At 38.7% G+C, this 22,887-nt stretch overlaps 2 protein-coding genes across 2 annotated transcripts; one reads left to right on the top strand and one right to left on the bottom strand.

Annotated features, from left to right (window-relative positions):
• The first annotated feature begins 1,531 nt into the window (after positions 1 to 1,531).
• ace2 (angiotensin I converting enzyme 2) lies at positions 1,532 to 13,342 on the top strand. The gene is made up of 18 exons (XM_004543425.3): positions 1,532 to 1,842; positions 1,922 to 2,080; positions 2,208 to 2,301; positions 2,934 to 3,077; positions 3,423 to 3,538; positions 3,702 to 3,807; positions 4,567 to 4,664; positions 4,829 to 5,001; positions 7,160 to 7,386; positions 8,077 to 8,221; positions 9,352 to 9,450; positions 9,690 to 9,812; positions 9,963 to 10,135; positions 10,720 to 10,778; positions 10,895 to 10,992; positions 11,074 to 11,190; positions 11,690 to 11,884; positions 12,343 to 13,342. The coding sequence occupies exons 1-18, from the start codon at positions 1,654 to 1,656 to the stop codon at positions 12,437 to 12,439; spliced, it is 2,412 nt and encodes an 803-aa protein (XP_004543482.2). The 5' UTR covers positions 1,532 to 1,653; the 3' UTR covers positions 12,440 to 13,342.
• On the bottom strand, positions 13,144 to 18,811 carry il1fma (interleukin-1 family member A). The gene is made up of 7 exons (XM_004543424.5): positions 18,678 to 18,811; positions 18,429 to 18,547; positions 17,385 to 17,481; positions 16,781 to 17,123; positions 16,175 to 16,300; positions 15,868 to 16,007; positions 13,144 to 14,243 (listed from the first exon to the last, which is right to left on the bottom strand). The coding sequence occupies exons 1-7, from the start codon at positions 18,687 to 18,689 to the stop codon at positions 14,025 to 14,027; spliced, it is 1,056 nt and encodes a 351-aa protein (XP_004543481.1). The 5' UTR covers positions 18,690 to 18,811; the 3' UTR covers positions 13,144 to 14,024.
• Between the last annotated feature and the right edge of the window lie 4,076 nt (positions 18,812 to 22,887).

The following is a 22,887-nucleotide window of genomic DNA, read 5'->3' as shown; positions in this document are numbered from 1 at the left end:
ATTGTCAAAGGGAACTGCAAATCTTTACATCCTGCACAGCATTGGTTTGTAGCTTTATTGTCCCAAATTCCCATTTTGTACTTGCACAGACTGCGTGTCCTAAATAAATAAATAAGGTTTGGTGGCGTAACAATGAAACAAACGGTTCACATCGTCCTGGCTGTGCTTTTTACACGGAACAAAACATTTTTATGTCTAAATTGTTGATAGAATAGATTCCCTCCGAGTGTAGACAGGAGGAAGTACCAATAAAGCCTCCGATTTTTAGGGTTCATGAGGATCTAAATATTTTTTAACCGCGAGACGGAAAGAAGTGCTGAAAGTGCTGTAATGCCGCTAGTTTCCATAGGAGGGCACTGTTGCACCAGTGTTTCAAATTGCTGCTAAGGAAGAAACATTTATTTGGAAACTGCCACTTTAATAGCAGAAGTAAATAACAAATGTAACATTCAAAATCAAGCTTTCCTCAGAATAGCCCAAGTCTCAACCAGAAAGTCTTTCGAAAGTCGAATTTGCTGCTGTCGATGCAGTAACAATTCAGACGGCTTTTATCTTGTTATTTTACCGATGTTTTAGTCAATTATTGATTGGTTTGTAGCAGAGAAAGCCAGAAAGTATTAAATAATCTTTGGAGTTAGTAATAAACATAAATATGGCATAAACTTTGTCCTTATGGCTGATTACTTATCTGTATTTAAGACCTAACAGCGCATGACTTGCAATTTTATCTAGTGCTCGGAAATTCGTCACCAACTGATAAAGTGGTTTCAGGCTCATCTAAAGCTACTGTGTTCTGTTTTTCTGCTTTACATGTAAAATTACCTCAGAAAATAATTGCATTTTGGGGTTCTGAGATTAAAAGAGCACATAAAGCAACAAGAATCCCATACGGAAAAGATATATATAAATCTTATAAAGTTTGTATCTCTCTTGTGTTGAACTTGTATGAAAAGCATACAAGAGTGAAAGCAGATATAAGATCCCTTGAAAAATTATATAAATGAAACTTGTATGTTTTGGATACTTCCTACAACAATATATGAAAGTAATGAGAAAGTGGCCACTTTCATGAGTAATTCATATAAGCCTTATATGATTTATATATGAAGCAAGCTAAAGCTGATGCAAGTCTTTTATAAGTTTTTTCTATTTCTTTTCCAAATGGGAAGTAAAATAAACAACATGAACTTAATAAACTTATTAAAGACACAAGAAAAAAGCCAAAAAGGAGAAGTAATAAAGTGAAGTAATAATAAATAATGAAGTAAAACAAAATGAAGTATACAAAATTAAGATAAGACTGATGTCTTGTTCATAACAACAACCCTTTCACTTCCAGCCAAAGTATATAAAACCTTTGAGGAAGTGGCCCCATCAAAACAGCACATTTTGTGCACATGTAACTAATTGTACAGCTTACAAAAGATCTTGATAATTATCAAAGCAAAACTAAGACTTCCCCTCTTGTGAAGACGGCCCACTGATGTTTGCTGCTTCTCTGAAACATTGTATCTGTAAATGAAAACTCAGATACACCCTCCGTTATGGCTCTACTGTCCAAAGGCCAAGGCAGCACAGAAGGTTAATGAAACTGTATAACAGAGTCCTTCCCTCTCAGTGAGAGTTTGTCTGCGTGGAGCTGAAGCAGCCAGCATGTCTCCGAGGATCCTTGTAACGCTCCTGGCCGTGTCCTGTGCTGTTTCTGCTCAGTCAGACGTGGAGAGCCAGGCGAGGGAGTTCCTGGACAGGTTTGACAAGGAGGCGAGTGACCTTATGTACCAGTACTCGCTGGCATCATGGGCCTACAACACCAACATCACACAGGAGAACGCAGACAAAGAGGTCAGCACTTGGAAAACACTTACTTTAAAATGTGGTTATTTTGTTACTGAGTAATAAAACCTGAAGTTATTCTCCACAGGCAGAACAGGGAGCGATCTGGGGCACGTTTTACAACAGAATGTCTGAAGAGTCCCAGAAATACCCCATCGACCAGGTCAACGACCTGGAAATCAAATTACAGCTCATTTCCCTACAAGACAAAGGCTCTGGTGCTTTGTCCGCAGATAAAGCTGCACATGTAAGACTATTTAAATATTAAATTCAACTTTGGCAAATTTTCATTTGGACAAACTGCACAGATATAGTAGTCTTCCACACCAAATGAAACATTTTATCGCTGTGTATTCTTTCATATCTTCCTGTAGCTGAATAAAGTCATGAGTGAGATGAGTACAATCTACAGCACAGCCACAGTGTGTATGCTTGACAACCCGCTTAACTGTCTGACTTTGGAGCCAGGTAAGCTCTCCTTATTAGGACCTGTTGTAGTGAAGTGGCTGCCTGCTGCTGTCAAAGACAGGCAGAGCAGTTTATTCACTAAGAAGATGAAAATGTGTCTGTTTGGGACAAAAGTTTGTATTTGTTGCAGTAAAGCTACTTTCGTCACAAGGGACCGCAGCAGCGGGCAGCTCCACGTGTGATTAGTAAATGAAATCATCATAAAATAATAAAATAGCACTAATTCATCGCTATCTCCTCACAGTCAGAAGGCTCTGGGTTTGAATGTTGTGGCCTGGTGAGGGCCTTTCTGTTTGCCCTGCACAGCTTTTATCCGGGTTCTTGACTTTCTTCCCGTGATCCAATAGAATTCCCTGTTAGATGCATTTGCGATTTTAAATTTGACGTAGGGGTAAATGTGAGTGTGGATGGTTGTCTGTCTTTTTTAAGCCTGTAATGGACTGCCTATACTTGCCCAAGGCGCACACCTGTTCTTGATCAGTGTCAGAATGGATACAGGAACAAACCCAACTTTACTTTTTTTTCTTTTTGTTTAGTTTAGTTTTTTGGGGGGAGAATATGGGCATTTTTCTGTTTTCTCACTTCAGTGTGAGCCTGCCCTGACACCGCTCTGTGTCTTTACTTGTTTACAGGACTGGACGAAATAATGGCCACTAGTCGAAACTATGACGAACGTCTCCATGTGTGGGAGGGCTGGAGGAAAGAAGTAGGAAAGAGGATGAGACCTCTCTACGAAGACTACGTGGATCTGAAGAATGAAGCTGCCAAGCTAAATGGTGAGGAACTAATATGAAAAAATAATGAATAACAGACAAGCTTCATTGCGGTGTGTCCTGATGCAGACTCTAACTTTATCAGGGACCTGTAGAGATATAAACTGATTCTCAGTGAAGATAGTGAGACAAGAGCTGATAGTGTTCAGCGATCATGACCACTCCTCCCCCACTGAGGTCTAATTTTGCTTTGGCAGCATCTCGCTCATGTAACACTAGTAGTGTCATATCTTACATTATGCTTTATAAGTGTGATTACCATCAATGCTAAAAACACCAAAAAATGTAAAAAAGCAATTAATTTGGTGTTTTTTCTCGATCTCTGACACAAACGCTTATTGTGTGCAGGTTTTGAAGACTATGGCGCTTACTGGAGATACAACTATGAGACTCTTGAGGACGACATCATGTACCATTACACAGGCGATGAGTTAATGGAAGATGTCCGTGTAATATACAAACAGGTACGTCCATGTCTGTGTGACGCATGCTTCACGCTTCAGTGCCTCTGTGTTAAAGACAGTTAGAATGTGCAGTTGGTTATTGACTGTGTGACGTAATTAACATAAATTATTTATAATAATTGTAACAAGAATAATACACTGGGGTTTTTTCCCCCCCCCACAGATCCTGCCTTTATACAAGGAGCTGCATGCCTATGTGAGAGCCAAGCTTATGGAGGTCTATCCAGGGCATATTGATTCAGATGGATTTCTCCCAGCCCACTTGCTGGGTATGTTTTGTTTCTGGTTTCAAAGCTAATAATGAAACCAAAGACACTGACATTAAATATCCACCTACTACTCTCATAATTACATTTTTTATATGCTTTAATTTTACAGAGTTGGTGTTTTTGGCATAAATTCAGCACAGTTGCGAAACAAATTTGAGAGCGGCATCAGGAGCTTATCATTATCATGAAAGAGTCAAGATTCAAATCTGTTTCGTCATATACAGAAAATTAAGATCTTCACTTCCTGTCCTCTCTGATTATCAGGCTACAAATAACTTTTAAAGAAAACGTTTGAGTGTGTGTGTGGGGGCGGGGTATTACATTTGATTCCCCCTATTATCATTGCTCCCTCATGTCTGCACTTTCTGTAATATTTTCTTATTTGATCCTTGGTTTAAGTGTAGAGTCTTTGTTCATGGGGCTTGTGGGATACCTGACGACAAGAAAAGAGTAATTGACAACATATAACTGTAATCTGTAAACTGTAACAACAAAAATGTTGTTGACAGAGCAGATAGTTCATGCAAGGTCTCATAATTTCAGAACTGAAAGTGTGTCTCCCTCTGCTGTTCATGTATTATCACTACCTCTCTGTGCTACAGAAAAATAATGCCAACACACGTATTATATTGTACATGTGGCTTTTAGCTGGAGATAACTGATCCACCCACATGCATTGTGCACATATAAAAAGCTACAGTCTGCTGTAGAAGGAGAAAATTTATGAAAAAATAATTTTCTTATTTGTTGGTTGTTCAGGTGACATGTGGGGAAGATTCTGGACCAACCTTTATTCTCTAACAGTGCCCTATCCTGACAAACCAGATATCGATGTCAGTCAGTCTATGGTGGACAAGGTATTGCAGAACCTTTTATTTATATTAAAAAAAAAGACAGCCCTGTGACTTGGGGTTATCTGTCCAGGGTGTACCCTGTGTCTTGTCCTATGGTAGATAGAGTGGATGGATGGAAAATAAATATGTATACTCAGAAATTCCCTACCTGTCATCTTAAATTTCAGGGTTGGACCGAGCTTCAGCTTTTCCAAGAAGCTGAGAAGTTCTTCATGTCTGTGGGCCTTTACAAGATGTTTGACAACTTCTGGACTGACTCTATGTTTGTACATCCCGATGATGGACGCAATGTGGTCTGTCACCCCACAGCCTGGGACATGGGAAACAGAAAGGACTTTAGGTAGAGTATACACAGCTACACTACTGTGCAACAGTCTTAAGACACCTGTCATTTCTTTATGAGTTAACCAGTTTTGTATCTACAGACAACTAACAACTTAGCAAAGAACAAAACTTACATTTCTTAAGGCACCTTGTAAAATTGAAACTCAGTGTTAGCAGATCTCACGCAGCGATGAATCCATATGTGAATTTTCTGGTTCAAATCAGTGTCAAAATATAAAGAGGAGATCGGTAGAGAGATACAGTGAGACTCTGATTTTGATCCACAGTGGGATGTGGTATTTGTCTGGTTGGCAACAACAATGATCCCAAACACACTTCGGATAAAGTAAAAGTGTACCGGATCAATCTTTATTGATTGAAAAGCATGCAATGGAACACTATCAGTGATGGGTTGGTCTCCCCAGAGCCCGGACCTTAACATTATTGAAGCAGTGTGAGATCACCTTAGAGAACAGAACAAAAAACAGCCAACATCCAAAGAAGAGCTTTGAATGTCCTCCAAGATGCCTGGAGAACTATTCCTGAAGACTTCACAAAGAAATACAATGCAATACAACTTTATTTATATAGCACATTTAAAACCAAAGGTACACCAAAGTGCTTCACAACAAGGTTAAAACATAAGATGAAAGATAGGCTATAACAGTTATAGCTATGAAAGGCTATAACAGAGTACAAAAAACCCCAAAGGTACAGACAGAGTAAGAAGTAAAACATTAGAGCATGGTTTAGAAGATAAAATTACAGGGTATTCATAAATATAAGGTGGGGGTATTTATGCAGTGGGACATTAGTAGGAAGATAAGTAACATAAGGGTAAAATATAGGGGAAGTGCACCAGCTAACTGAAAATGCTCGGTCAAACAAGTACGTTTTTAACTGAGATTTAAATGCCAAGATTTAAATCTGAGATTTTAGAAGCGCAAATAGCAGCAGGAAGATTGTTCCAGAGGCTCGGGGCTGCCAGGGCAAAAGCACGGTCACCTCTGGTCTTTAGCCGGGATCTAGGCTGCACTAAGAGTAATTGTCCTGATGATCTTAGGGCTCTCCTAGGGGTATATGGACGAAGGAGTTCAGTGAAGTAGCACGGTGCAGTATTGTTTATGATTTTAAAGGTAAGCAACAGAATTTTAAACTCAATTCGGTATTTGACAGGGAGCCAGTGCAGGTCAGCAAAGACTGGAGTGATAGAGGCAAACCTTGTCAGAAGGCTATGAAGAAGGGTGGAGTGGAGACCAAAGTAAAGGGAATTACAGTAGTCTAATCTAGAGGTCACAAAAGCATGGATTTGTTTCTCAAGGTCCTTGTGTGGTATGTAGTGCTTGGCCTTGGAGATTTGACGCAATTGGTAGAAACTAGATTTAACTATAGTGGATACTTGCTTGTCAAACTTAAAGGAGCTGGCAAAGAGAACACCTAAGTTGCTAACAGTGCCAGAAAGAAAGGCGGCAAAGGGTCCTTGACAGAAATGACAGAAAGCTTGTTAAGAGAGTTCAAGCTGTCCTAGGCAAGAGGAAAAAAGGTGTATATACAAGATGTCGACTTTCAAGCTCCTTCGAATTGTACAAACTCTGTGTTTGCCATTTATACTGTATTTCCAAGCCTGCATACTTCAGTTATTTGATGCTCATTGTCTTAGCAAAACTTAGCAAGACATGAAGAACAAGAGGTGGCTCAGAACCTTTGCTTTATCTATCCATCTGTCTATTTATCTAGGTTCGACTTTTGTTAAAGCAAGTTGGCAGCTGGGAATTATGATAGCCATAAAAATAAACCTATTGGAACACTGATGTTGTGATGCTATTTAATCGCTGAATCATCCTTTTCTGCTGATAAAGATAACCAAAGTCTAGGTTGTAAAATATTCATATAATTTCCCCAACGCTGCCTAGAATAACGTTTCTCAAAATGCAAAATAAGCAAAATAATTTTATAGTTACTCGTGTGTCAGTTTGGTTTAAAATTACAGGAAAAGAATTTGCGTGTAAAACTGAAGTCCTCTACCTCTTTTTAATTAGTTATTCTGCTTTTAGTGATTGGAGTTCACTTAGTTCACTATTGCTCTCTTACTGGTCGCTGATCACAGTAGTATGAAGTGTCTCTGTCACACAATGTAATTGCTGATATCAGCATTTCTCCCGTGATATCTTCAGGATCAAGATGTGCACCCAGGTTAACATGGACAACTACCTCACAGCACACCATGAAATGGGACACAACCAGTACCAGATGGCTTACCGCAACCTGTCCTACCTTCTGAGGGACGGAGCCAATGAGGGTTTCCACGAGGCTGTTGGAGAAATCATGTCCCTCTCTGCTGCAACACCCAAACACCTACAGAGCCTGAATCTCCTGCCTGCTGACTTTGTTTATGATCAAGGTACAGCCGTTGCGGGCAGCACTGGTGCTTCAAAACATTAAAGCTGCTTTAACCAATAGATTTATAATAACAAGAAACAGGTGAACGAGTAAGCTACAGAGAGCAATCACCTAACTCTGCAGTTTTTGTATGCAGCATTTTAACTTCTTTCAGCTCATTGTTTTAGTTTTCTGTCCCCTCAATTTTACAGGAGCATTCAATATATACCCAACATTAGAACTCAGGTAGTCGCAATTGCTGGTGTCTCACTTCTACAGACAACCTCAAAGGACAACCTGAGGAACTGCCGTTTCTGGCATTTGGGCACTGGCTTGATTTTTCTGTCCTGATGCTTGCCCCTTGTTGCATAATAAGCTGTTGGCCAGTAACCAAGTTGTCAACATGAACTTAGATATTATGAACACGTTGACCTTGTTTTTATTGCCTCTGCGTAGCAAAAAAAATAATAATTTATTGCAGATTTAATTTTGCAATGTGTCTGGATTATTAAATGTAGGGTTAAGATAACTTAAGCACTACATGCGATATCAGGATAAGATGACCTGCAGCCTTATGCTAACTGGTATTCAAACTGTCATCGATTTACAGTCTCTGATAAAGAGGCCATAAACATAAAAATAAAGCATTTGTAAAATGTAATTACGTTCTCACTCTGAATCATAAACTGTCTTTGTGTTTAATGCTTTACAGACACAGAGATCAACTTTCTGCTGAAACAGGCACTCACTATTGTGGCCACCCTGCCTTTCACCTACATGCTGGAGGAATGGAGGTGGCAGGTGTTTGCAGGGAACATCACCAAGGATGAATGGATGCAACGCTGGTGGCAGATGAAGTGAGCAGAGTTATGCAATATTTAGTATAAAGTTTACTTCAATGTCATCAGATTACAGTTAGGTTCATACTTTTTTTAAACTATTTTTTTTGCATCTGATTTTAAAATCCCTATAGAGATTTTAAAATCAAACAATATGCAAATGAGGTGCAGAATTTCTTGCACTTAATGCAAACTGTTCATGCAAACTTAGGAATTACAGCCATTTTTAAAAAAAAAGAAAGAATTCAATTTCATGAAAAATGAATCCAAAGATTTAGAGTTCATTTGAAGTGTTGAATTTAAATTTGTCTGCTTTTCACTAGAATCTCAATTTGATGTTCAAAGACTTAAAGTAAAGTAGGCCAAATTATGCTGAATAAACCAACATAAACCTGTTAAAAAGAATAGGAGTGACCAAATCAAAGTTATTAAAAAGAATTAATGCACAGGCCAGCTCGATAACACCAAAAGGCTTAAAAGAGCACAGAAGACAACTAAAGGAGATCATGGCAAAAATGTTTCCTCCACAACATCACAACACTCTCAAGAAGGTCATTGTACCATTATGGAAGTCTATAACGTAGATGTGCCTTCTTTACTGGAAATGCAAAGAGTTTACAACAAGGTGCAAACCAGTCACCTAATCTCAACACAACAGAGCCTTCTTTGTAGTTATTAAATGCAATGCAGCAACTGAATATTGATGCAATAAAGACCTGTGAGAACATTTTAAGTGAAGACACGGTTTTTGATTTCCATGGGTTTTAGACTTCAAGCAGCCACCAAGAACAAAGGAGTTTTTAATCCAAGTTTTAATAACAGTCCTTAAATGTAAAAGTTTGCCTCTGCCTTTGTCTCTAACTCCTAAACTGTAAATGCAAAACCGTAGTTAATCCTTCGAATTAAAGTCAGCACTTCAACCACATCTTAATTGTTCAAGTTAAAATCCATTGTGGATTGGTTCTGCTGGCAGCTGGGCAAAATTACAACAAAAACACAACAGAAATGTTATTACAAAGCAGGCATAACTGTAGGGAAGTGACTTGAAAACTAGAGAAATAAAAGAAGGTCTTCATTTTGTGCAGTTTAGCAGCTGCTTCACTGCAGGCCTGACAGCTTGTATTATTGATTCTGTGTTGTTTTAATAGGAGAGAGATGGTTGGGGTGATGGAGCCAGTGCCAAGAGATGAGACTTACTGTGACCCACCCGCTCTGTTCCATGTGTCTGGAGACTATTCATTCATCAGGTAACAATCCCAATCTAAAGCTGCATTTTGTGTCAGTAACACTGCAGATTGTGGATTGGCTTAATTCTTAAATTATAGCAGTTATGACCATTTGGTGCAGTTCCCAGTTCACTTTAAACTGAACCTGTGTGTGTGTGTGTGTGTGTGTGTGCGTGTGTGTGTGTGTGTGTGTGTGTGTGTGTGTGTGTGTGTGTGTGTGTGTGTGTGTGTGTGTCCATTTGTTACTGCTTTCGATCCAGGTACTTCACACGAACCATCTACCAGTTTCAGTTCCAAAAAGCGCTCTGTGATGCGGCCGGTCACACAGGCGACCTGTCTGCATGTGACATCACTAATTCTATCGAAGCAGGAACCAAGCTAAGGTGCATACAACTTCCCTTTCTTCATTCTTCATTCTTCATTTCTTCAGGATTTCAATTTTGCTCTAGCACATTGTATTACTTTTTTGTTCTTCACATCTAAAAGTGGTGGAATAATTTATCATCATCATCATCCTCATTGTTTTCTTCTAGGAATATGTTAGAACTTGGAAGGTCTAAGTCTTGGACCAGGGCTTTGCAAGCAATATCTGGTGACACAAAGATGGATGCCCAACCTCTGCTGGACTATTTCCATAAACTTTATGAGTGGTTGCAGGCAGATAACAAGAAACGCAACAGGGTGGTAGGCTGGAGTGAAGATCCATGTAAGTACAAAAGATACCCAAAATGAAAGTTATTAGCACTAAAATCATCTATCTGGAGTAATAGTATTTAGTGTTTCTTGAGATTGATACCGCTCTTCCTGATGCCACTACTTGGTAAAAGACTGGATGTGGGAAGGAAACTCTCTGTAGTCTGTACTTGCACGTGTAAAGTGCATTGAATTATTTGTACACAAACTTTAGAACTGACAGTAATTTACTTGAATCTAGTTGTCATCGTCCAGCATAATACAGCTTTCAAAATGCCGGGTTTTTTTTTTACAATTAGCTTTTTATACTCAAATAAGACAACATTTTAATTAGTGTCACAGTCTTCTGTTCCCAACCATATGTCCTTAATTTATCACCTAACTTCTCACACTTTTCCTGGTCCTGTTAGCCTTTAAGCTTTCATCGATTCTTAAAATCTTAAAATCAAAAGTCAGCTTTTGGGTCCTCACCCCTACAGCTATCTGTTCTTCCTTATTTCTAGACTTTAAGCTAGTTAATGTAATATGCTGGAGCACATTTATCATACAGGTATACATCTTTAAAATGTCTTTAACTGATTGTTGTTCCCATTACAGATCCAGAATATTCAATTAAAGTGAGACTAAGTTTAAATTCTGCAATGGGCGATGATGCTGTGAGTACTAAAAATTGTCATTGAGCTAGAAATCTTGCAGGAATTCTGCACTTATGAAGTTAAATACTGTCTGTTTAACGTCATGCCCATTGTTTTGCTTTTTTTATGTGTTTCAGTACCCCTGGAATGCCAATGAGCTTTACCTGTTCCAGGCCAACATTGCTTATGCCTTGAGGCAGTACTACAGCCAGAAGAACAAGACTCTTCCTTTCACGTCAGTATGAGGTCGATATTTTGTGCTTTAAGCAAAACAAAAAAATTGTTTGGTTTGAGTTTTCTCTGTTTGCACATGCAGAACAACTAATGTCATCACCTATAAGGAGACTCCCAGAATCTCTTTCTACGTTGTCGCCAAAAACCCAAATACACCCACTGAATTCATCCCAAAGAATGAGCTGAAGGAAGCCATCAGGTGAGGATCAAGTGCGTGAGTGGCTAAATACAGAATATCCAAAAGCACTGAGCTCAGCATCCTAAGGTAGCTGCAGTAGCCAAGCTAATTCATTTATTTAAAATCTTTTTAGTTGCAGTTTTTAGCTGGATGGAAATGTTGAACTTCAGTAACATGGCACAAATTGCCATCAAATTGCTCATTTATTCACACATCCATGGTCTTTACAGGATTAGTCGCGGGTGTCTTTGGTGATCATCTGACTTTTCATCCATACTATGGCTCAAACCTTTTTCTTATGAAATGAATTGTAAACTCTTTAAAATATTTTTAAAAATGTCTTGGCACAGCTATAACAACAGCATAAATTTATAACATATTTTTTTTTTTATTTTTTATTATAAGAGTTGTAATTTAACTGCCTCCTGCTACACCTGAAATAACCAACCTGGCAGTCATGTCGCCTGTGCCTGTTTATGAGTTGTAAAGCAATAGTAAAGTCATTTAAAATCTATTCCAGGTTAGCTCGAGGCCGGATCAACGACGCCTTCAAGTTAGGTGATAATACTCTGGAGTTTGCCGGTATCCTACCAACACTGGCCTCACCCACTGAGCAACCTGTGCAGGTGTGGCTGGTGGTATTTGGTGTGGTTATGGGCATTGTGGTGGTAGCCGGCGTCTACCTTGTCGTCTCTGGTGTCAAGGAGCGCAGGAAGTGAGTAGACCCAAATATACACTACCGGTTAAAAGTTTTAGAACTGCTCAATTTTTCCAGTTATTTACTGCAATTCAAGTCATTCAAGTCCAATGAATAGCTTGATAACTGAAAAATAATGTACATTTCAGAATTATACAAAAAGGCCTTTTTCAGGGAACATAAAATGGGTTAAAATTTAAAGCTGTTCTGCAAGTCTCAGTTTCAACTGTGAAGAGAAGACTTCGAGCTGCAGGTTTAACAGGATGAGTTGTGTATGTGTGTTTTAATTATATGTAGATATTACAAGTCTGTCTATGCAGTTGTATGTTTTTACCATCAGAGCTTTAGTCTGCCCGTTTCCACAAATGATATCTTGACTTCACATAGACTTGGTGACTAAATGAGTAAAATAAAAATATTCCAATTAAATTAATTATGTGCATAATGTTAAGGAATATTGTTTTCTGTGTTTATAGGAAAAAACCTGGTGTGGAGAACCCCTATGAGTCATCCACTGATGGACAAAACAACAAAGCCTATGATGACAGTGACAATGAGCAAACTGGATTCTGAGTCTACCGCTGTCGTAGTAGATCAGAGGGAAGATCAGTACTTGTGTCCAGTGATCTCATAGCCTTCCCAGAAATGGGAAAGTAAAGCTTTAAAAGTTCTCTTCTTCTTTCATCAGTGCTGCATGGCCTCCAATCAACAATAACAGAACATTAACAGTGCTAAATGTGAAGCATTATGCTGAAGGTTGTTAATTGGCAACAGTGAATAACCCTGTTAATGAACAGTATCCTTAATTGACATTTACATAGTATACTTCCATGTGAGTGTCATTAAAGTGTTATTATACAGTATTTTGTGATACAATAAGTAACAAGTTTAACACACTGCCTTACCTCCCTTTTTGAAACCCTTTTTACTTACCTGTGCAATTATGTATATTTAACTGTTTTGGTAATAAAATAATAATAATAATAATAATAATAATAATAATAATAATAACCGGTTTAAAGTATCATTTTAAAAATAAAGTTCATAATTGAAAAAGTTAGGCAAATTCAAGTCACATTTATGATGATGCCACCTACGTGTCAAAATGCACACTTCAATCACAGCACACATTTCGTTTTAGTCTAGTTTACTGTGTTTTCATATCAAACCTGAGAGATTTCCTAAAGTATCAAATCTTGTCATTATACACCTAGATGCTAAAGAAAAATGATCAAATAAAAACATGAATGTTGCATTAAAAAAATTCTGCTACACAGTTTACCAATGGAACTTTTTTTTACTTGTCAGCTGCGCATGTGTACAAAAAAAGAAGACATTTCTTTCGCAAGCAGTGAGTGACCATTAAGCGAAAAGGAGAGTAGTACATTTGCATGAGTTGATATTATACAATCAAAGCCTAAAGGTGTGATTTCCAGGACGTCTGAGATGTGTTATTAAAAAAGAATTCTAAATATGTTTGGTTGTGTTAATGCATTGGGCCATTATTTATCGTTCATGTAATGTGTCATTTTTCCTTACAATGTCTTATAATATATTGGAAACAGTATTGTTGTATCAAACATATAGATTATACAATATGAATTCAAAAAAGAAGTGTGGCTCTGAAGCAAAAACTTGAATGTGTTTGGTGAGAGCATGCATTAAGACTTTCAGTCAGCCTCAAAGTGATTCTAGCAAATCTTCAGGCAACTCAGAAACTTGCGGTTTGTGGTACGGGTGCTGCCAGTTTCAACTGAGGATGTAAGTCAGATGGCGGAAGGAATACTTTGAGGATCTCCTCAATCCCACAGACTTACCTTCTGTAGAGGAAGCAGAGCCTGGGTACAAGAAGGATGACCCATTCATCACTTGGGGTAAGGTCACTGAGGCAAGTAAAAAATGAAAGCGTAACACTACAGTTGGTGTCTGAGATCATTTTCCACGTCATCTCTCAGGTAGGGACATGTGGAATGACAGCTGTGTAAAGGCATAGCCTTAAAGAGTTAGAGAACTATGGATTTCTGCAGCAGCAGAATTTGAAACATGGATGTTGGTTTGTGTTGTTGAACCAGGTCACACGAAATATTTACAAGAATTTTTTTTAAAAATGTAACTGACTTTTCTGAGTCCTGAAAATGCAGAGGAAAATGACTCTCCGTCACTTTTGAATGATGAAGAGGAAGGACTGATCCACTGTATGTCCATCCAGGGTTGCCACGCCCACTGTGTCTGTGTTGCAAACGTTGATGAACCAACCGCTATACAATGCTGACTCAAATCTCCGTCGTCTCGCTGAGTCACCCTTCATGTAAAACACAAAGGAGAGGGTACTCTCATCGCTCTTGGAGATCTGCTTCAGCCTCTGCTTCTCACATGTCTAAAGGGATGAAAGCGTGGATTAGTTTGCTTGAAAATGGCAATTTCCTTATAAACATCTTCAAGTCACAATGAAATGAAGTACAACTGAGACAACAACGATTGTCGAACTGAGACAACGAACTGAGACAACAAGACGTTTCACCTCTCATCCGAGAAGCTTCTTCAGTTCTAACTATCTAGAACTGAAGAAGCTTCTCGGATGAGAGGTCTTCAAGTAACTTAAAGAAGTCCAGACGCTTTTCTTTGCAAGCTCCTTTGACTAATACTTAACTCTAACTCAATCTCCTAATTATTTCATTTTGCAAATGATTTCAATTCTGATGAAGATGATCTCTTCATTGTGGCACCTGTTAGTGGGTGGGATATATTCACCAGCAAGTGAACATTTTGTCCTCAAAGTTGATGGGTTAAAAGCGGGAAAAACGGGAAACAGTAAGTATTTCAGTGAGTGTGACAAGGGCCAAATTGTGATGGCTAGATGAGTGGGTCAGCACAGCTCCACAACTGCAGCTCTTGTGTTCCTGGGCTGCAGTGGTCAGTATCAAACATGGTCTAAAGAAGGAACACCAGTGACCCAGTGACAGGCTCATGGGCAGCCAAGGCTCACTGATGAACGTAGGGAGCGAAAGCTGACCCTACATGCATCAGACTGCTGAAAAAGTCGATGCTGGTCCTAAACAAAGTGAAAGAACTAGAAAGGCGTGAGAATGCAGAGTGCATCGCAGTTTGTTGTGTAAGGGACTGCATAGCCACAGCCCCTGCTGTTCACCACTGAAAACACCAGCAATGGGCATGTGAGCATCAGAATTAGACTGTGGAGCAGCTACAGATGATGGTCTGGTTTTGTTTTACATTACGTACCTGGAAACACCTGGCACCAGGATGTTCTATGGGAAGAAGGCACGCCAGTGAGGCAGTGTGATGCTTTTATATATATTCTTCTGGGAAACATTGGGTCCTGCCATTCATGTGGATGTAATTTTTGACAAGTACCACATACCTAAGTTTTGTTGCAGACCATGTACACCCTTTAATAGAAATGGTACTTTCTGAAGACTGTGGCCTCTTTCAACAGGCTAAAATGCTCTTCCACAAAGCAAAAGTGTATCAGGAATGGTTTGAGGAGCATATCTTCAGTTTGAGGTATTGACTTGGTCTCCAAATTGCCCCAGATCTAAATCCAATTGAGCATCTTTAGGATGTGCTGGACAAAAAGTCTGACCCATGAAGGTCTCACCTCATAACTAAAGGGATCTGTTGCTAACATCTTGGTGCCTGATACCACAGTCCATGCCTCAGTGGGGAAGGCTAATTTTGGGACCAACACAATATTAGGCAGGTGGTCGTAATGTTATGCCTAATCTGTGTGTATTTAAAATTTTGATATTACTACTAATTTGAGATGCTAATTATTCTGCTATTATATACTTTTTGTAACATAACTCTGTCTAAGCAAATCTTTTAAAGTGAGAAGTGTATCTACATAGAACAAAGGACAGAAACAGGCATGCAATGCTTTCATCCCCTGAACAATGATGGCTGAGTCCAGAGAAACAAATGTTTATCAAGCCTTTTTTTTCACTGCCATGATTCAGTCAAAATCAATAGCGTACACTTATTACCTCCACTTTAAGGAACACCCTGTCCGCTTGCTTGCAGCACATGAGGAAGCAGTTGGAATCGGTGAGGTTTAGCACCACTGGCATCCCACTGGAACCCCTTCTGAAACCGCTTGACTTGTAGTAGTAGATAGTAATTTTCTCTGAGCACAAAAGGAAACCAAAATAATGAGAGCAGTTTCTCTATCAGAACAGAGTATTTTCTTACTCTACCTAACACTGGAGTAAATGTGAATGATGACAGCTTCAGTAAAAACTCATCTGAAAACCACGAGTGCCACGTTGATGTGTCCTGCTCTGAAAGACAAACCTGGATTTGGAGAAGCATAGACGATCTTCTCAGAACAGATACCTCGGAGGTATTGGCGAGTGGCCAGATTTTCAATTAAAACATTCGACAACTTTTCCTGCCGGAAACTGCCGCCTCCTCTCGGAACTGAAAGTAAGAATGGGAACAAGGGCCCCTGTTTATAAGTCATATCCCTTTTTAAAAACAAAGGTGACTGCACTGACCGTTTTCAAACTGTGATTTCACAGCAGTGGTCTTGTGTTCTTTACATCGATCTCGACTTTCACAGGTTTCATTTTTCCTTTATGAGATTTAATTTTGCCAGTTGAAGGCAGTTGTACAACACATAAGTTATCTATAGGGGTCTGCAGAAAAACTGCCTAGTCAAGGTCATAACAGCTGCCAGAACACATTTTGGTTCATGGGTGTAAACATGCGACCATTCTCAGTAGCTTCCTCTTTAGATAACCACAAATATACAGAAGCAAAAGAAATACCCAGTTGCCTCACAACATTCAAACACTTTAATGCATTAAATACTGTAAATATTGCTGTTAGCAAAGTTAATTATGGGAAAAGAAGAAAAGCTGGGAGAAAAGGCAGGAGAGTAAAACTGCTTTTACTCACCGAGCGTCACCGTGCTGGATTCTGCCACCATGATGATGTCATTAAATGAACATCCTGTCTTATCACAGCCCCTGCCTCTCACCAGAGAGATGCTAGTTTTTGTCATCTCAACAACAAACATCTCATTCTCCTCAGTTTTCGCTTGGCAAAGATCCTCTTCAATATTCCCCGTCTCCTTTTCTTTTTCCTGCGGCTCCACTACAGTTCCCTCCAGGTCATCCTCCCTTGTCATCTCCCAGCTAAAGCTGATGAGTGTGGGCTCTTTAGAGACTGGTTGTAAAGTGTCTTCAGTCAGGGATGTCTGCTCAGTGTGGTCCTCTTCCTTGGCTGGTTTGCACACTGTCTGAAGAGAACGAAGAGAAACAGGATAATATAAAATACCCCCCAAAACCAAAATAAACACAGAAAAAAGATGTTCGCAGGTAGCATTTACCAAGATTATGAAGAACATAAGCACAGAAATTTGAATCACATTACACAATTTCATAATGTTTACATATATAAAGTGAAACACAATGAATTGTTTATTTTATTTTTATTTTATTTTTAATCTTCTAAGACTGTATCTGAAATAATATCTCTAAACTAGAAGTCGTCAACTCACCAGCATTGGACTCCCCTCAGCTATCATCTTTGCCAGCTCCTCAGGTGTAAGATCATTCAGGTCCATGCCATTTATCTGCAGAAGCTTGTCTCCTTTTCTGATAAAAATAAACAGTAAATAAATAAAATAAATGTACAATGTGCTTTACTGAGCCGTTTTGTGTTTGGCAGATGTAATAAAAGGAGTTAGAGTGTGTTCATAAATAATAATTTACTAGTTTTACTCTTTAAAGGGGTTATTTTTTCCACTACAGAAGGTCTCGTGAGTACACTGAGCTAGAGATGAACACAAAAAAAATCCACCCAAAGTTGGAATAAAATTACAAAATAAGGCAACAGAATTATATAATACATCTTAGTTCATTTGCTCAATTCACCTATAATATTTCACAGTTTCAAACTTTTCTGGCATCATGTTGAAACGATTAAGTGGTAGAATTTGAAAACAGTGAAAATAAGAGAAAAAACAGGATTACATAATTAGGTATGCAACAAACTGAGATACTCCAAACTGAACTCATGCTCAAAGAAAGAAAGAAAAGAAAAAGAAATTCTGCACAAAATGCTGACTTTAAGTAATTTTATCACATTTAAATTTTGTAATTTTGTTACATTTTACGATGTAAAATGTTCCATTTAATGGGATCTGGTCGAATGTCAATGTACTTGACTGGTATATGTTCATTTTATACCAAGTTTATTTCAGTTTATTCCTTAAGAATTAATTATTGCAATAAATAAACATCTTTCATCACTGCTTCATGTTTAATGAGGGTGAAAAATAGAAGGCTCAACATGTAAACTGGAGAGAAAACCTCAATGTAAATATAAATAAAAACTAAGAGAGTTATATGTTTTTACCAAAAACATGGTCTTGCTAAAAAAAAAAATTTTAAAAATCCATAACATGAAGTTGGATGTCTGTGCAACGTTATATGACTACAACTTTTGAGGCTCTACAGTAAAACTGTCTTAGCTTCTTTCATAGCAGTACCTGGAAAATAGTTGAAGAGAAAGAATCCGCTAAACAGAGAGCAAATTATACCTGACATAAAGTTTTCCTTCATTCTCCATTTTGTACTTCACCACATTCTCCACTACATATTGATGCTTTCCCTCATGGATCTTGTGTGCAATCAGCACACCGCCCTTAACCAGAGAATCCTAAAATGTACAAAAAGAACACAAACTTTAACTTTTCTCAACAAAGACAATCATGCCAGGATTATCTTTTAAGTGTATCTCACTACATGTTGTACTTATTGTTAGGGGACAGTTAAGCGTTGTCACCTACCTTCATGTCCATGGTGGCACCAATGTCCGCTCTAGATAGCGTTATACCACTGACTGAAACAGACTCCGGTGAAAGTGGCAGTTTATAAGTCTTCCAGTGTGTCTGTGCTTCAACTTATTATAGAACAAAAAGGGGAACTGTGAGTGAGAAAACACTGACACTGTCGTGGATGGGGAACTGCTGTCAAAAAAGGAAGTAAGAGAAGATTAGAACATTTTTGTTTGAAAGCAGAACTTGTGAAGCATGTGGAAGAAGAAGGTTATGATTTAACTGTAAAATATCTTTTCAATAGCAACAAATACAGTGCTTTGATAAGTCACACACTTCCCCTTTTCAAAACTGATAGAGACTAAAATATTATCACATAGTATTACTATATAATATTACTCATATAACATCCCTTTTTTTCTTTCACTGCGTTTAAACTTCCTTAAAAACACCAATAATAAGGATTAAAAAATTAGCATGAAAACCTGAAAAGCTTCAAATATAAATCCCAACAGTCAGATTTACAGTGTATCACAGATCACATGTAAGCTGTTGGAAAAAAAAATCTCTTCCCCTGTGACAGTTATGATGGAAATATATAATGTAACTAAATATCAGTTCATTTTTACCCGTGTCTGCCGGTACATTAGAAAAAACACAGTACCAGATTGTGAACGTCTAATGCAAGTAAAATTCCTCCATTCAAAACCGTAAGTACAACGTTCACTATTAATTTAACACTTAAAAAGTAAAAAGATGCCACTTCTTAATTTGTACATTTCACTGCTTTAAACAGAGACGCTACCAACGGGGGGCCGGGGGGCCCTGGCCAGCCCCCTGGCAAAACTGTCCTAATAATGTAAAAATGTTGCAGAAAAGCTGGTGCCAATCCCTGGACAGATCGCTGGTGCATCTCAGGGACAACACAGAGACAGGCAACATGATCGAATGCTTATTTTTCTTTCCTGAACAAGTTTGCTCTTAAAGTTAACTCCACTCTGAGAAAGTGAATCTTAAGCTGCTTCTGCTGACAATCATTAAAGTGATGGTTGGGACTTCCAGTCAATTAAAACAGATTAACATGGATTTCCAAATGTTTTTTGATTTTCATATGTACCTATTTTATGTCACATCAACTTTAATAGCGGGAAATTAACCAGGCATACAACTCCCAAAAAGTGGATTCTGTTCATCTGGACTTTTTTCAGTGGGAGAAACATTATGTCACTCATCCAAGTAACTTCTTCAGTCTCATATAGGGCATGTTTTTCAAGTAACCTATATTTGATGACAGCATATTAAAACTGGAAATTCAGTTTTTGGTGTGCCCCCCCCCCATATTTTTAGTGGCCCCTATAAGGCCACCCCTATGAAAAAATTCTGGATGCACCCCTTGCTGTACAGTACATATTTCATATTCTTGCTCAAAAAAGGTCAACCTATCATGAGTTCAGAAAAACAATTTTTCTTAAGTTTATTTTAAGAAGGTAATTTTTGTGATGCCTCCATGCTACCAGCAGCCATGGCTACCCAACTGAGAGAGATGGATTTAAAGCAGGGTTGTCATTTTAATACACATTTAATTACTATCTTATTATAAAAAAAAAGAAGTCAGCACAAATCTCTGAGCTTATAATGTATATACATATTTATAATTTGACCTCCACACAGTGTATTGCTTATCATTATTTGTGTTGAATTACAGTGTTTTAGCCCACTTTAATGACATGAAACGTGATATAGTGTCGCAACAAAAACGTTGGGATGTTCCGCCTCGGGAGTGAGAACAAGCTCAGTGTCCTCACAATTTTTGTCCTCAGCACCACCTAGTGGAGGACACCATGATTTATTAGAGAAGAGAAGAGAGGGTTTCTGGATATTTACTTTACAGCATTGAATGCTGAACTCCTATTTAAAGTAATTTTGAAATTTTCCACAAGAGCCTGTTTATGTGGATCATTGTTTGATTTATTATTTGAATAAATCATAAAGCTGTTTTTCATTCTTTTAACACTGCACATCATCACCAAATGGATGAAAGAAAGTATTAACAATTGATATGAACTCATTTTAAATGATGGTTTTAGAATATTTAATAGATTTTTTTTTATCCCTCTTTGGATCTTGATGTTATTGATAAATGGCAGTTTGCTTGTCTTTCCTTTTGCCTTCTATAGACCCAATAACAAAACCAATGTTGTTTTTGAATCTAATTATCCAGTCACACATGTGTGATGTGTCTGTAAGAGTTAGTTTTCTTTTCTCTCTTTTTTTCTTTTTTTTGGGCATTTTTTTATTTTTATTTTTATTTATTTATTTGATTTGCCTGTCCCTTTTGGATCTTTAGCCATCAGAATTGTTGTCTGAAGGCCAAGAAAGATGCCAAGCGAATTTACTTTACCAATTGGATCATCATGGCCTTGCCATATTGGTCCATTTAATTATGTATTTAATTATAATTATGTATTTATTTGCTTTGATTTTCGGTTGTTACAGACGGGACAGACATGACTAGGGGATAGGACAGGGAGAAAGAATGAAAGAAAGAGAGGGAGGGAGGGAGAGAAAGAAAAATAGAGGGGAGAAGAGACGGTGAGAAAGGGGGGAAGAAAAAAAAGAAAAAACAAATACAACACCTGGATCACCTGTATAAGAAAAAACAGAAGAGAAAACAAACCAAAAAGAGTAACATAATAAATACAACACCATCACAATAAACTAGCTAACAGTAGATAACAGTAGATACCTGGGGCAGGGATAGCTCAGTAGGTAAAGTGGTCTCCCCATGATCGGAAGGTCGGCGGTTCGAATCCACTTAACGGCTACCCTGAGGTACCCCTGAGCAAGGTACCGTCCCTACACACTGCTCCCCGGGCGCCTGCTTAGTGGGCTGCCCACTGCTTCACTGAGTGAATGGGTCAAATGCAGAGAAAAACAAGTAATTTCCCCATGGGGATCAATAAAGTATCCATTATTATTATTATACTAAATGTTATTGTGCAGTACACAAGATCGACAGCGCACAATGTGCTTTGAGGTAGCACCCAAGAAAGGTGTAGTTTGTGTCTGTGAACACCCGTGTGCACACCTGTGTGGATCAGCACGCTTCTATTCAGAACTGAAGAAGCTTCTCGGATGAGAGGTGAAACGTCTTCAAACAACTTAAAGAAGTCCAGACGCTTTTCTTTGCAAGCTCCTTTGACTTCTATTCAAAAGGTTTCTCCATGTAACGATCTGCTAGGGAGTGTGGGGAGCCATAGCCCCGTGCCCCAGGGCATGAAGCAGGTATTGAGGAGATCCAGGCCCCAGACATCCAGAGGCCCCAGAGTACGAGGACCCAAGGAGGACCACCACAGGGGCAACTGTGCCACCCTCCTGGGAAGAGCTGAGGAGAGCCCCAAACGAGAGGTCACCCAGCAGCCGCGGAGCAGAGGCCAGAGGGGGTTGCTGTGACGTGCCCGCGGGCTCTTCCGGCAGCCATCTGTGCCAGAGAGGACCAGGCCTCAGGCCCAGAGGCCAGAGGCTTGAGGGCACCCCACCCCCCGGAAGGGGCCCAGCCGGGCCACAGGCACCAGGTCCCGCCAATCGGCCACCAGGAGTGAGTTAGTATTTTCTAACTGGTTGATTTCATTGTGCGGATGGGAGTAAATATATATTACTGTCTGTAAGCGACTGTGTGAACATTGCTTTATTGTAAAGATGAAGGTCACCTGGACCCAAACCTAGTAATTCAACAAAAATAATGGTCAGTGAGACAGTTTGTGACAAGAAGGTCATGGCGGCTCATTGTGCAGACTGTCCTGTAATTATGAAACAGAATGTTTTGTTAATTCACAGAAAATGTCCTTCTTTTTGTCTTCATTTATTGTTTTTCTCCAAAGAAAACAAAAAAAAAAAAACCCCCACACAAACAAATTTCCTTAGGCAGTGAAAAAAGAATTTTTTTCTCATTTAGTTATTTATCTGTTACTTAATTACTTTAGTGCTGTATAAATAGCCTTGGGGGAGGTCTTCATCAATAAGACAGTCTGTAAAACTCATGAAAATGTATACCCTCCTTCACTTATTATTAGTCTTTGTTGGGACAATTCTGGCCCCTGGGCTTTATGTTTGACACACCTGTTTTAAAGCCTCCAGAGAATATCAGCGCTGTCCACAGCTAGAAGCCTGTAAAAACTTTCTTTTTCACATAACTGTATGACTGCAAACATATCTGTTATGC

This window comes from Maylandia zebra, linkage group LG1 (assembly GCF_041146795.1).
Source record: "Maylandia zebra isolate NMK-2024a linkage group LG1, Mzebra_GT3a, whole genome shotgun sequence".
Classification (NCBI taxonomy): Eukaryota; Metazoa; Chordata; class Actinopteri; order Cichliformes; family Cichlidae; genus Maylandia; species Maylandia zebra.
The sequence above is the reverse complement of the archived record's forward strand: the minus strand, read 5'-3'. Positions and strand labels throughout refer to the sequence as shown.

Coding starts and splice junctions, on each gene's coding strand:
- il1fma (XM_004543424.5), bottom strand. Junction 17,482..18,428: donor GAAGGAAAACTTTATGTCAG/GTATAATTTGCT, acceptor TATTTTTATCAG/AAAAGGAGACAAGCTTCTGC. Junction 16,008..16,174: donor CTATGCTTCTCCAAATCCAG/GTTTGTCTTTCA, acceptor TTTTGTGCTCAG/AGAAAATTACTATCTACTAC.
- ace2 (XM_004543425.3), top strand. CDS start 1,654: ATGTCTCCGAGGATCCTTGTAACGCTCCTGGCCGTGTCCTGTGCTGTT. Junction 9,451..9,689: donor GGAGACTATTCATTCATCAG/GTAACAATCCCA, acceptor CTTTCGATCCAG/GTACTTCACACGAACCATCT. Junction 10,779..10,894: donor CTGCAATGGGCGATGATGCT/GTGAGTACTAAA, acceptor TATGTGTTTCAG/TACCCCTGGAATGCCAATGA.